This window comes from Notolabrus celidotus, chromosome 6, assembly GCF_009762535.1.
Source record: "Notolabrus celidotus isolate fNotCel1 chromosome 6, fNotCel1.pri, whole genome shotgun sequence".
NCBI classification, from domain to species: Eukaryota; Metazoa; Chordata; class Actinopteri; order Labriformes; family Labridae; genus Notolabrus; species Notolabrus celidotus.
In genome coordinates, this window is record NC_048277.1 from 17,689,909 (window position 1) to 17,703,308 (window position 13,400).

At 42.7% G+C, this 13,400-nt stretch overlaps 1 protein-coding gene across 5 annotated transcripts in view; it reads right to left on the minus strand.

Annotated features, from left to right (window-relative positions):
• Nucleotides 1-759: 759 nt before the first annotated feature.
• The window catches only part of LOC117814450 (serine/threonine-protein kinase WNK1-like), a 33,839-nt gene continuing 21,198 nt past the window's right edge, over nucleotides 760-13,400 (minus strand). For 4 of the 5 annotated variants that reach the window (XM_034685795.1, XM_034685792.1, XM_034685794.1 and 1 more), the window contains 16 exons: nucleotides 12,867-13,001; nucleotides 11,584-11,663; nucleotides 11,324-11,486; nucleotides 11,117-11,233; nucleotides 10,831-10,944; nucleotides 10,671-10,716; nucleotides 10,438-10,581; nucleotides 7,569-8,503; nucleotides 7,405-7,479; nucleotides 7,196-7,315; nucleotides 6,773-7,097; nucleotides 4,839-5,013; nucleotides 4,531-4,718; nucleotides 4,228-4,383; nucleotides 3,903-4,132; nucleotides 1,345-3,794 (listed from right to left, as the gene is read on the minus strand). In XM_034685795.1, the coding sequence (XP_034541686.1) occupies nucleotides 3,405-3,794; nucleotides 3,903-4,132; nucleotides 4,228-4,383; nucleotides 4,531-4,718; nucleotides 4,839-5,013; nucleotides 6,773-7,097; nucleotides 7,196-7,315; nucleotides 7,405-7,479; nucleotides 7,569-8,503; nucleotides 10,438-10,581; nucleotides 10,671-10,716; nucleotides 10,831-10,944; nucleotides 11,117-11,233; nucleotides 11,324-11,486; nucleotides 11,584-11,663; nucleotides 12,867-13,001 (3,393 nt within the window). In that variant the 3' untranslated portion in view covers nucleotides 1,345-3,404. Of the gene's footprint in view, nucleotides 3,795-3,902; nucleotides 4,133-4,227; nucleotides 4,384-4,530; nucleotides 4,719-4,838; nucleotides 5,014-6,772; nucleotides 7,098-7,195; nucleotides 7,316-7,404; nucleotides 7,480-7,568; nucleotides 8,504-10,437; nucleotides 10,582-10,670; nucleotides 10,717-10,830; nucleotides 10,945-11,116; nucleotides 11,234-11,323; nucleotides 11,487-11,583; nucleotides 11,664-12,866; nucleotides 13,002-13,400 lie in introns of all 5 variants that reach the window. The other variant, XM_034685790.1, reaches the window with a different exon arrangement.

Sequence of the window (13,400 nt, forward strand, 5' to 3'; positions counted from 1 at the left end):
GCACTGCCTTAACCCTCTTGGGCATGGAGTTCACCAGAGCTTCACAAGTTGCCACTGGAATCCTCTTTCACTCCTCCATGACAACATCACAGAGCTGGTGGATGTTAGAGAACTTGCGCTCCTCCACCTTCCGTTTTGAGGATGCCCCACAGATGCTCAACAGGGTTTAAGTCTGGAGACATGCTTGGCCACTCCATCACCTTCACCCTCAGTTTCTTTAGCAAGGCAGGGGCCATCTTGGAGGTGTGTTTGGGGTCATTATCATGTTGGAATACTGCCCTGTGGTCCAGTTTCTGAAGGGAGGGGATCATGCTCTGCTTCAGTATGTCACAGTACATGTTGGCATTCATGGTTCACTTAATGAACTGTAGCACCCCAGTGCCGGCAGCACTCATGCAGACCCAGACCATAACACTCCCACCACCATGCTTGGCTGTAGGCAAGACACACTTGACCTTGTACTCCTCACCTGGTTGCCCCCACACATGCTTGACACCATCTAAACCAAATAAGATTATCTTGGTCTCATCAGACCACAAGACATGGTTCCAGTAATCCATGTCCTTAATCTGCTTGTCTTTAGCAAACCATTTGCGGGCTTTCTTGTACATCATCTTTAGAAGAAATGTGAAGGGTGTACTCACTTTTGTGAGATACTGTATAAATGAAAAAATGAATCCATAAAAAACATTCATAGTCAAAGTATTACACTTCAAAAGCAGTATGATCTCTGTGTAAGTAAAACAGTAGATGAGTGCATAAATTGATATTTCTTTTTATTTGTTTTTACATTTTGTACAATGTGAAAAACAGACACAAAACAGACACAGAATCACAGGAAATCAGTAAGGAGGGATCAGAAATAAAGAGTTCAACAGATACTACTACGCGTGTCAGTACGGTGCGATCGTCTGATATTTACTGATAAAACATGGACCATAAGCTTTGTCAAGCTTGTGCTGTACAGTGGCCAGTTGTGAGTTGGTTTCCATTTATAAGATTAAACGTGAAGCCGTCATGCAGAAATCATACGCAGATAGTCAGAGTTAAAGTTGTGCCTGTGATATCAATGAATGAATGGCAGCTGAACAGATCAACACTTTGTGATGAATCAGAAGGCAAAGATTAAAAAAAAGAAAGAAAAGATTTCTAATATTCCAATATCAAAAACATTGAAGTCAGTAACAACCCTCATCAGCATGCAAATGTTTCCGTTTCCCCTCAGTCCCTTTAAAACTTTAAACATTGCATATTCTGCATTGCAGTAACTTATTTTTCTCTAGAGAAGTTTAACTACTCATCCAATCTACGAGCAGGCGAAGAGTCACAATGACAGCATGGCACTCGTGAGACAATTTCAAACCTTTATACAACTCACTCACTGCCTGAACAAGTGCTTCTATTAAACGGTTCAATGAGAAATTCACAAAACAAAGGTCAGCCAATTCCATGTACGCATGAGCCAAAATCTGAATACACAGCTGATTATTACACAACACAAATTCAACTGTAGTGAGGAAAGAAACAGTTTCAGCATTACGCAGTGTGCTCTTTGTTCTGCTGTCTTGTGTGGCGTCTGATGGTTCAGAGGGTTAAATCCTCTGAGCTGGCCATGTGACATTTGTGTTGTGTTTTACGTCGTGCACAGGTTTCAGGTTAACTGGTTTTCTGCGGTACAGTCACATCTACAGGACTAAATGAATCTGGAACTTGTCATTAGTGAAGATGCAAGGCACTAAAGTGTTCCTCTTGTTTACAGGTTCGAGTGCATGTGCATGTAAGAATGGGTCATCACAAGCATACTCTGGTGACTGAGCATTATATGAAAGCATATACTCACATTAACATATATACAATTAAATAGAAAAGGGGGGCAGGGCAGTCATAAACAGAAGAGCTTAAACGGCAGGATTAACTCCTGCATGGTGAGAAGGATACCAATAACAACACACCCTGCAATTGCACTTTTTATATTCCTTTAACTACATGTTGTTTAACAACCTTTAATAATAATTACAGTGAAACAACATCAAAATCTGATGGCTGAATACAGGTCCATAAAGAACATTTGTTTTATTAAATATACGCATACAAAAACAGACCACAGAGAAGGAACCCCAGACACTTGTGATTTGAGACGTTATGGCAAGATGAGCAGAGAGATTCTATATGCAACATGAATTCACTAACAACCTGTTCGCCTGTGTACTGTGTGCCATCTGTTAGAGACTGGGAGAGGTTGGAGGCTAACACTGAAATAAACCAAAGCTATTCTATTGTGTATGATATGATGAGCAGATTCGTTGCTGCACTAACTGAGGGGGTCAACAGGGGATTCTTCAGATTTCATTCTTTACGTGATAAAAAACAAACAAAACGAAACACCCTCTACTGAGATTAAGATTTACAGCAGCATCACCTCTCAAGTATCATACTCTGAACTGTGGTCAACACCAGGACTATGCTTTGTTATGTGACAAACTTACTTTCACATCTGATGTGAAGAGTAAATCTGTTTGATAATAAAGCTGTATGGATACACCAGACTCTGACAGGGACATGAATATGCTAAACATGGAATCATAACCCAGTGAAGGAATATCTATGTACAGTATGTTTAAATGTGTTTGGGGATTAAGGCCACAGTTAACAAGGGACAATTTTACTACTCTTTCCATTATTGCATTTTACTTTATAGGTAGCCACTGGGATGTACTCATACTGCAACTCCAACCATGACACTCCCATCTAACTTACTGTGTCGTTCTTCTCCTCACTCCACGTCCCCTCACTTCACTATTCTATTTGAGTCTGAATGTTCCCTCCATCTCCCACTACGCTACCCCTCACACTCTGAAACAACTTAACCTTCCATCCCAAGTCACACAACCAGGTTGAATTTTGAGTAATGTGTGTGTTTGTGGCGCCTTAGTTCAACCGTCTTCAGCCGCCAGACTTTGCTAGAAGTCAGGGACCGCCAAGACTGTGAACCAGATCCCTCCTACTCTCCCCCTTTTAAGGAATGCGGACATTGCAAAGTCTGCTCTGAAAAGACATCTTTGGCTGTTGTTGGTTCTGTTTTTTAGGGCGTCACACCCTCGGACAAAACCAACAGACTCGTCACAGCTCTGTTCCACAGCTGATGGCAGGCTAAGTGTGAGACTCTTGTGCTGTGGAAGTGTATTGCACTCTCCCTCCAATAGCCAGACAGAATTAAGTCTGCCTGAGAGGACTTGAACCACACAGAACTTAACAACAGACAAAAAAACACATAGTAAAAGTATAATTAAAAGTAAAATGCACAAGATCCAGCCAGCTAACTAGCTAAGAGAGCTAGTGGTTCTCGTTCATTACTGTCTGCCACGTGGCCCTTCATCACAGCCTGGACCAGGGCTTAGACTGGGTTATGTGGGCCTCAGGTTGGTCCCTCCCGGGGTGACTGAATTATGGGGGGCTGGCGTGGATCCCATGTGGTAGCCTTGGTGCATGGACACCGAAGCTGTCGTTGGGGGCTGGTACTGTGTTAGTGGCTGTGGGGGATTAAGCATGCTGACCTGGCATGTGCCTGTGGGTCCTGCCCACTGAGAAGCGCTGTAAGGGGGAGAGGTGTATCCAAAGCCTTGGGCTACAGGGCCCAGAGAGCCTTTACGAGCCCCCACAGTGGCAGAGGGGTTGGACGGATTCTGGAGATGTGCCGTGCTGGTGGTGGAGGTTGTGTTGGAGGGCGTGGGAAGCGTTGGGCAGAGGTACCCTGGGGCGGAGAATTTACGGCCCATGTTTGAAGGAGGGATTATCTGTGGTAGAGATAAGATGCGTGTTACTGCTCAGTGTTCACATAATGGGACATACAGTTATGAAACCGCTCCAAGATAGATTCTACATAGGAAGTACTAAATGCTTACATCATGCCCCAGTGTTGCTGGAGCTCCAGTGCGAGGACATCTCTTGCCCTGGGTTAGGCTTTTGGCTTCCCTAGTCCAGTTGTCCACCAGCTGGTGTAGGTCATCGGTGAAGGTGCCCTTGCCCTTCTGGGTCTGGGAGGCCGGAGGAGTGGGTCCACTTGCCTGTGTCAGCGAAGATGAGTGGTTCTGGCAGTGACCTGAACCGTTTGTGGAGCTGATTCCACCAGATCCTTGGAAAACAATACAAGAGAAATGAGATGTGAACTAGAAGATGAATTCAGAGGAGCAGCTCAAGGAGCTCACTGTGACAAGATGAAGTGCTTACCTGTGGAGCAGCTACTTAGGCTGGGCATGGATGGAGAGGATCTGAGCAGCTGTAAGGACGGCCGGGTCTCTGTCTGTGAAGTTTCTGATGTTGAGGGTGAACTTTGCTTTGGAGGAGACTGTGAACCGTGAGGATTTTGAACTGAAGCCAGGGAACCTGGACATATAAGCAAAGGTTACAATGCAGTGTTAACATTTGTCTTGCATCATATCATATCAACAGGCTCAGTGAAGCAAGTAGATAATATAAAATTTGTACTTTTGACATAAAGCCAGTATTAAACTTAAGAGGCAGTGTTCCTACCTGAATGATTGGGGCTAGGCTGTCCACTGCTGCGGGCAGACTTGTGGCTTTTGCGCCTACGACGACCTCCTGCCATGGCTACAGCAGGGGAGACAACAGAGGGCGGAGGAGGTTTCCCCATCCGTGTGAACAGGGCTTCGATCTCCTCTTTCTGTTTGGTCTGCAAGAACTGGATCTCCATCATATGTCTGTGGAAGAGTGGAAGAAAAAACAAAATGAGTACAGTCAGGTTGAAAATATTTACATTAAGCATTGCAATATGAGGAAATAAATGTCACATTGAGTAGGATTGAGAATATGTGATTTACTTTTCTCGTAGACGGCTGATTTCTTTCTGTAAAGCATCGTCCTCATACTCAGAGTCATCCTTGTCACTACTGTAGTGGGCATGTGGGTTAGGAGCATCAGAGGTTGAAGATGAGGGCCCGTTCTGCATGCTGGAGCCATGTTGGGGACTGGAGACTGCAGCAGGGGCGGGGGTCACTGCGGGAAATAAAACATACAGGGCCATTAATGTTGGTTATCTACTTGATTACTTGATACTGTATCTTTGTTGAACTCTGTCCCCCGACGCCCCACCCCCCCTTCACTCACATAAACATGCTTACGAACTACCTCAGGACTGAATCTCCACTGCACCATTAACTGCACTTTCCATCCTGTACATTCAATAATTCATTCATTCCGCACAAACTGTAAAATGTAAAATGTAAATCTCTTTTAATCCCTATTGCACTACTGTACGTATATATTGTCTAGTCATTCATGTAGATACATATCATATCCTATTTATTCATCAGTCATATTTGTGTATTCTGTATTATTCATGTTATTTAACTTACTGCTAAAGCACTTCTGGTTAGATGCCATCTATATTTCATTGCCTGTTTGTTACATGCTCAATAACAATAAATTGAATCTGTATCTGATTAAACAAATGCACCACTGTCACCACAGTCATCTTCTGTAAGACAGACAGATAACCTAGATCTTTAGACTACATCAAATGTCTCATGAGTAATTTGTAGACTTCTGCCAATTGGATTCATTCATGAATATTTAATCCGGCTTAGCCAAAGTTGCCTCCACTGACTACCTGAGTATATATAAAAACACCTATGTTATTTCAATTTCTATTTACCATGGACACTTTTTAAGGGATGCTTGTGATAAACTGGCTTATTCCATCTGACCAAAACTCCTCTGTCCATTCACTTAAAGCTTTTTAAATTGTGTTTTATTTACTGTTTGCTATTTAAATTCTGTTTGTTTTTAATGTTGTAAGGTGACCTTGAGTGCTAAGAAAGGCGCCTATAAATAAAATGCATTATTATTATTATTAAAATTGTCATTATGTGTAACATAACTTTAAGGGTCCTTCATCCTTTCAAGTTTAAAACGGTTTTAAACAGAATAAATGGTGTGACCGGTTTTATACTCTGTACAATATTGTACAGTGTTAATTTTGCTATTTTAGATTAAGTCTTAGTCTTAGTCATTAGACGAAAATGCCTGTTAGCTTTAGTCACATTTTAGACTTTTCAGCCCTCTATAGTTTTAGTCTAGTTTTAGTTGGCGGAAACTCAAAAAATGTTAGGCTTTGATTTTTGCCAAAACATCTTCACTTTTTAAGTAATTCATGTAGTCCATCAGATATTGGTAACAGGGTTATACCAAGTGTTAAAATCGTCAGCATTTCACTCCTTTAACACAATTTTTCAGCCTGTCCCTACAAAAAATTCTCAATGAAGATGAGACAGATGCATGGAAGTGAGGAGAGCTGGTTCACACAGCACACCTACTGCAGGTAGAGACCAAGCTAACACTGAGCCCCTCAGATGATAACTCAGCCTGTTACAGGAATGCATCACTTTTATCTTTAAAGATTAGACGCACAGCGGGGGAAAATATGGATCCTTAATGTCTGACGGTCCGCCACTAAAGTTTTCATTTCGTCATCGTCTCGCCAACAAAATCAAAACATATTCTAGTCAGAGTTTTTATTATCAGTGATGCACTTCAGTCTCATTTTCGTCATGAAAAAATGAGTCATTGACGAACATTTATCGTCATAGTTTCGTTAACGAAATTAACACTACATTACTCTATGGTATGTTTACCTGTGTACTTAATCACAGAACAGTGCAATATGATGTGGTGCAGTACGGTACAGTAAATTAGGACCCTGTGCTGTACAAGTCATGTGCAAGAAAGGCTAATTTGTTGTGAGCCTTGTACACACCTGTGACGGAAAATCGTCCCACTTTGGAGCCAGCGGTTGGTTCAGATGTGGCGTTGGTGCTCGAGGATACTTGGAAGCGGCCAATAGTGGTTGACTGACCGGCGGGACCAGCGAGGAGCGATGAGGCTCTATTTACAGCGTCGGTTTCACAAAGGTCTTTGGACAGAGTGGATGACCGGTGGAGGGTGTTTTCTGGACTTGAGGGTGAGGAGGATGATGTGGATGAAGAGGACGAGGAGGTCGAGGATGGGGTCAGTGAAGAAGAGGACACAATGCTTGAGGGATGTGGAGCACTACCAGATGTGCCATCACTGGCAACAGACACCTGAGAAAGAGAGAGAATGGAGATAAATTGAAAGAAAAAAAATTGATGTCTGAATATTTTGGTGCATTTCTAAGCTTCTGAGCTTTGATTAAACGTACCTGGAAACGTCCAAGAGTGAAACCTGCCGCTGGGGCCTGGACTCTGTTGCCTTCCTGAACAGTCTCTGGGCTCAAAGCTCTCCTCAATTCAGCGTCCAAATTACCCAAGGGTTGCTGTGACTGTGGGGTCACACAAACAGGTTGATATAACTGATGAAGTGCACATGTACACATAACAATAGTAGAACAGATGGTTTAATATACGGCACCTGATTTGGTCCAGGGAATGGGGGTACAAGATCAGAAGGAGGTGTAGCAGCTTGATCAAATCCAGTAGGTAGAGTCTGAAAATAAAAATGAGAAGCTAAGTTGAAGAGTTCTTATTTCATTGAACATAATTTTATTATATATTCTTGGTTGCAATTTTCCTAACCTGTGCCCTGGGCTTAGTCGGAGGTGTCTGTGCAAGTCCTGCAGGGGTGATTCCCTGTCCAGGGGTGGTGGAGGGGCCCAGAACACCCTGCACTCCAGAGGTGAGGGGAAGGTTAGACGGAGGCATCAGGGCAGCTCCAGGCGGAGGCGAAGAAGTACCAGTGGGAGGAGAGGATGTGCCCGTGCTCTGACCGGGGTCCATGGATGTAGAGGAGGCAGAGCTTTGGTCTTTGAAGAGTGACCGTAGTTTCTTATCGAGAGCTTGGATATCATCCCTGCCTGCAGCTTTGGCTTGGAGATCAGCCCCCTCTGACTCTGCTGGCTGAGGCTGGCCCTGGCTCTGATTGGGAGGAGGGGGCTGGGTAGAAATGGGGACAGGTTGACCCTGGGTGGATGAATTAATAGGCTGAGAAGATGTAGCAGGGACAGTGTTTGTACTGCTGGGTGCAACATTAGCAGCAGAGGAGGCAGAGCTGCTGCTCGGCTGAGGCCCAGCTACTGCAGGGACGGAAGTCTGCGCGGATGGAGGAGAAATTGTGGAAGCTGAGGGAGGGATGTTTGCAGCTGGTGGCAGCTGTGAGGGGGCTGCTTCATGGAGAGAATGAGGAGGGGGGCTGGGATCAGTGGTGACAGGAGCTGGAGTTTGGGACTGAGTGGACACGGGTGGAGGAGAAACCCTCCCAGTTGAAGATGATGGCGAGGACGTTGCAGCAAATGTAGAGATATTCGTGGAGGCAGCAGCTTCGGGAGGAGGCAGGACATTGTTAGAGCTAGGAGCGAGTGCAGCCTCAGTGGACGGTTTAGTTTCTGGTTGTTTCTCAGCAGCAGGAGGATCAAGGGTGCTGCTTCTCTCTACATGTTCCTGCTTCATCTTACTGAAAGCTTGCTGCAGCATTCCAGAGGGAGCAGATAGAGAAAGGCCCAAAGACATCGGAGCTGAAACGCAAAACAAGAAAGTAATTTAATTAATTCAAAAATCCCTAAAACTCTGACCAGCAAAAGCATTGCAGTTTTACCACAACTATGAACTTTATTTTCTTTCATTTCAAACTTTCAGATAATAAAAATGGCAAATAATTCAATAATGTTGAATTATTATCTGAAGGGAAATTTTCCCCTATAGAGAATAATTTGATAGACTGGATTTCATTTGAACATAAATGTCAAGGAACTCCTAAATTCAAGAAACATAAATATGTAGTGCTGGCTGTATTCCTTCATACAAAGCAATGGACAAATGTAGCTGCAGAACAACTCCACCAGGCTAAGCTAATGTACCAAGCTAATGTACTAGTTCCAAAACAAGACACTACTCATGTATCCACTGAGCTAGCTAGAAGTTGCAGGTGTGACAGCATCATTTAACTAAGGCTACATTCACACTGCAAGGCTTAATGCTCAATTCCGATTTTTTGCTCAGATCCGATTTTTTGTTTGCCTGTTCACATTACCCTCTATAATGTGACCTGTATCCGATTCCAGTGTGAACTGTTTGCGGCTCGAAACTGCAAAAGAACAGTAACAATGACGTCACATGCAGCTGTTTCACAAATGTTAACATGGAGGAAGTCAGCATTTTCTCCTTTGTTACCAAGTTTTTGTGCAGTGGGAGGCGAAGAATGAATGACCAGGTGCAGAGGAGGTCAAGTATAAAGAAAAAGGGAGCCAAATTGCTTATTCAGCTTTTTTGCAGAGCTGTGGCCGCAAATACGTCTGAAAGGTCTATGTGGATGCGGACACGGAGCCAGGAGTGGTGGGTCTGCGACGTTAATAGTTTCACAGAGACAGAGTTTATCAAAAACTGCAAGGCTACCGCCGCACAGAATTGTGTCGCTATAAAGTGACGTGAAAGTATCAAATCCACCTTGGCCGTTCACACTGAGGTCGTATTGAAAAAAATCTGATCTGTATCTGATTCAGGAGCACATATGGAAGTGGTCTAAATGTGATTTGAGTGTTCACGCTGCCTCTAAAAAATCTGACCTGGTCACTTGACCCCCAGAAAATCAGATTTAGGCCACTTTTGCCTGCAGTGTGAACATAGCCTTAAACTGGTGATTCACCAGCTGCATCATCATAGCTATGCTGGTTTACAACCACATTAGATTGTGCCAGCAGTTGGACCAGCAAACATAACCGCTATCATTAACAATGGCCTCTGCTGTGATCGAGTGTCTTTTATAACATACAATCAAATTATATTTTCTTTGAATCAGCTGCACCCAGGGTTATATAATTAAAATCTTGCTAGCATTGGGTAGCTTTGTAGCACACAGCAGAGCCAAAGCGTTCTAAAAGCTGAGCTGACTATCTCCCTCTGCCAGGTCGTATCTTGACTCATTCTATGAGCTGCAGTAGTGAGAAACCTTTTCACTGCAGAACAGCCTTATGGGATTGTATGACTGTTTGAGGTACTGGTCCCTTCAGGCATTACAGAGTTATTATGGCCTGTTTAAAACTTTAGATTTGACAATAAAAGAAGTCCAAGTATACAAATGACTCTGGTACCTAGACCGTAGCACTTAAATATTTTGTATTACCTCAGCTCTGAATCTACTATATAAAGCTAAATGTCAAGGGAGTAAGTATCCTATAAATAATCAGCATTCACAAAATTGCAACTCTTTTTGGTGTCATTGTGGTGCAATGTTCAACACAAACAAAACATTTGACCAAGTAATTACATTATGGCTCTCTCATAATAAGGGCAAGAAAAACATGTATCATTTTCCTTTAATATACTGAAGATTCCTATGTATCTATTAGTTTTTCTAATCAGCTGAATTCAATCAAACAATCAAGTTTGTTTTCTTCCTCATTACATTACAACAGTTTATCTCTACATGGAATACAACAAGCTTATCCCTCACCTGGACCAAATTCGTCTCCAAAGGAAGTGTTCGCAGAGGGAGCGCCGAAGAACTGTTCTTTAAGACGAGACTCCGGTACTGGGCTGACAATGAACCTTCGTCCCGCTGAATGCACAACCTGAGCGGTGGTACTGGGGGAAATGCCTGAGAAAACCAAAAGAAAGGTCAATGGTGATGCTGGAGTTGGACTGAAATGGATGTAGGGATTTGTATGTGTTGGCTGGAAGTTTAACCTGGTAGCATGGGAACAGACAGCTCAGCTTGTTGCTGATTATGAAGCTGCAAAGAGAGAGAGGAAAAAAAAGAAGGTGGTTAAGTTCAGGTTCAGCAAGTGTGGATCAAAATGGATAATAATTGTAATTGCGGACATGTTGCTGTGAGATTAAAAAATACCTGAGGGAAGCCTTCCTTCATGCCCTCTCCTTTTTCATCAGCCATTTCTATGACTTCACGGACCTGCTCGATGAAGGACTCCCTCTCACTCTCTAGGATGAACTCACTCGCAACCTAAAACAGGACATGAAAGATATTAATGTATGAACTAGGAACTTAATATAATGGCTTAAAAGTTTTGACTGCAATTGGCTGTTGCAGCAGTTTTAAAATCAATATAGAAAAGAGGTTGATGGTAGAAACCTTATGTTATATGATTAAGTGATGAAAACTAAGGAACAATTACCATGATCTGTGCAATCTCGTCTGGATTGTCACCATCAAGGTCGAATTTGAATGTGACCATCTTCCTGTTGTGAGTTTCCAGCTGGCACTCTGCTACTCTGTCTCCTACATTAGAGATCTGTAAAAAAAAATACATTCAAGTTAAAACTGTTCAGTGATGAAAGCGTGAAACAAAACACTACATGAACTCGTCACTTTGGATGCGTACGCTAAGAACGTTCAGCTTGGCCCTTGAAGTTTTCTCATGGCGGGAACGGCTCCGCACAGATCGCCGCTGATGCCGCTTCAGTGAGCGCCCCTCATGGCGACCTCCAGATGTAGAACTTCCATCATTGCCATCGCTGAGACCTGAAGCTGCATCTGACAGGCAGCTGAAGGAGAAATAAGAGTCATGACACAGAGATCTGACACTCTGTGTAGTATGATGAAAACTGTTTTTGACCCTTTTATAACCAACTCCCTTCTCACCTCTCCACAGACGGAGGCACAAGAGCAGAGGATCCTGCAGGCTGCTCGGCTGGCAAGGACTGAGAAACATTTGCAGGGGCCTGAAACGCAGAAATATAAACATCCATAAACTGCAGCACTCCTGGTCAAAAGCAAATGTTGAAAGGAGGAGTGCTATAGTTGTTTTATGTTTTCAAGTATTAACACAATAAACTTCATGTTTTAGCTAACACAGCTCACATAATTATCCCCATTACGTGTCGTTTTTGACATTATGTAGCTACTTGTTTGAAGGATAGAACCAGACAATCCACCAGAGGGAGCTGTTAAATCAGGGTACGTTTTCAATGTGGTGTTGCGTGGGACGCCATTATTCAGCTCTCTGGCTGAGTGTAAATATTGCTGTGCAATGGTGTTCTCGTTCAATTTCCTTCAGTGTGGCCATTTTACTCTGCTGCGCTTTGTTTTTACAGATTACTGCAGATCTATCATCCAGTTCCAGCACTACAGCTAGTTACAATAATGAGAATTTTATAGCTGCTAATAAATGTCTTTCTGCACATGATTCCATCTTCTGTTGATTTATTTCATGAAGAATTTAGAGCTCAAAGTAAACCCTCTGAGCTGAGAGGTTGTCAAAATAGCCAAGAGGGTGATGCTGTTTACAGCGTCAGAATATAACGAATACATTGTTCAATACTTCCAATTTATTTGTATGTGCTGGTAATGTTTATCATAAGTTTAAATGAGCTCTAAGCACAGATTTTTCCTAAAGGATTGTATATTTATTCTTAAAATATAAACCTATCAAAATATGAGAAAATCTTTGCCCTGAAGATATTTGTGCAAAGAATGAAAGGAACAGGAAAAGGAACAGGAAATAGTGTTAAACAAATGCTTCACACTTGACCCACATACATCCACCCACACAAGCTTTCTTTTTGCTCTGTAGAGTACCTGCAGAACAGAGAGGCATGAGGCCTGATAGAGGAAGTAAAGATGCTCTGCATTCAGCGGAGGAGACATGATAGGAGGACTTGGATCATTGGCCCAAGACTAACAGTCATGCAGGAATATGCAGCATGCGGAAAGGAAGAGTGACAGAAGAGAGGGGAAAGCCATGGTAGTGACAGTTGTGCCACCAGGGGGAAAGAAAAACAGATTTTTAAACACAAAGAAAACAAAATTAAAGGGATGAAATGTTAAAAGTAATATGGAAGAGCAAATATCTGAAATCAATGAGTTTGTCTTAAAGCACAATAAAGTAATATTGAAGTTCAGTGGTAGCACTTGAGGTGGGTCACCTGTAGCTGTTGCGCTGCAGTCTGTCCCTGCGTCAGAACGTTGTTTGGAAGGGGAGTGCTGCTCTCTAGATGTTGCTGCTGTTTGGGGGGGGACGGCTGTGAGGAGGGAGGAATCATCACTTGCTGCGTGGGAATCTATAAGAATAGAAGGAGTACAGAAAGTGGCAGAAATAAGAAAACAACCCAAGAGGCAATAACTGAGTCATCTATAGCTGCATGAAGACTACTTCCTGAAAGTATTTGATTTTTGATCTGAATCTTTCAGAGATTTTCTGACTGTACTCCCTACACCTTACTTACCTGTTTAAAAACATAAGTTGCCCAGCTCACATAACTTACCAATTCATCAGTTTAAATCAAAGTTAGTTTGGTGAAAATCAGTTTTATCAAAGTTAGTTTGGTGAATATCAGATACCATCTTTTCAGAATATTTCAAAGACATGTACATTGTGTTTCAATCCTGACTCCACTTTCAAGCTTAAAAAAAACACAGAACCTAATATTTTTGTCTGAATACCATCAAGTCATAAAAGA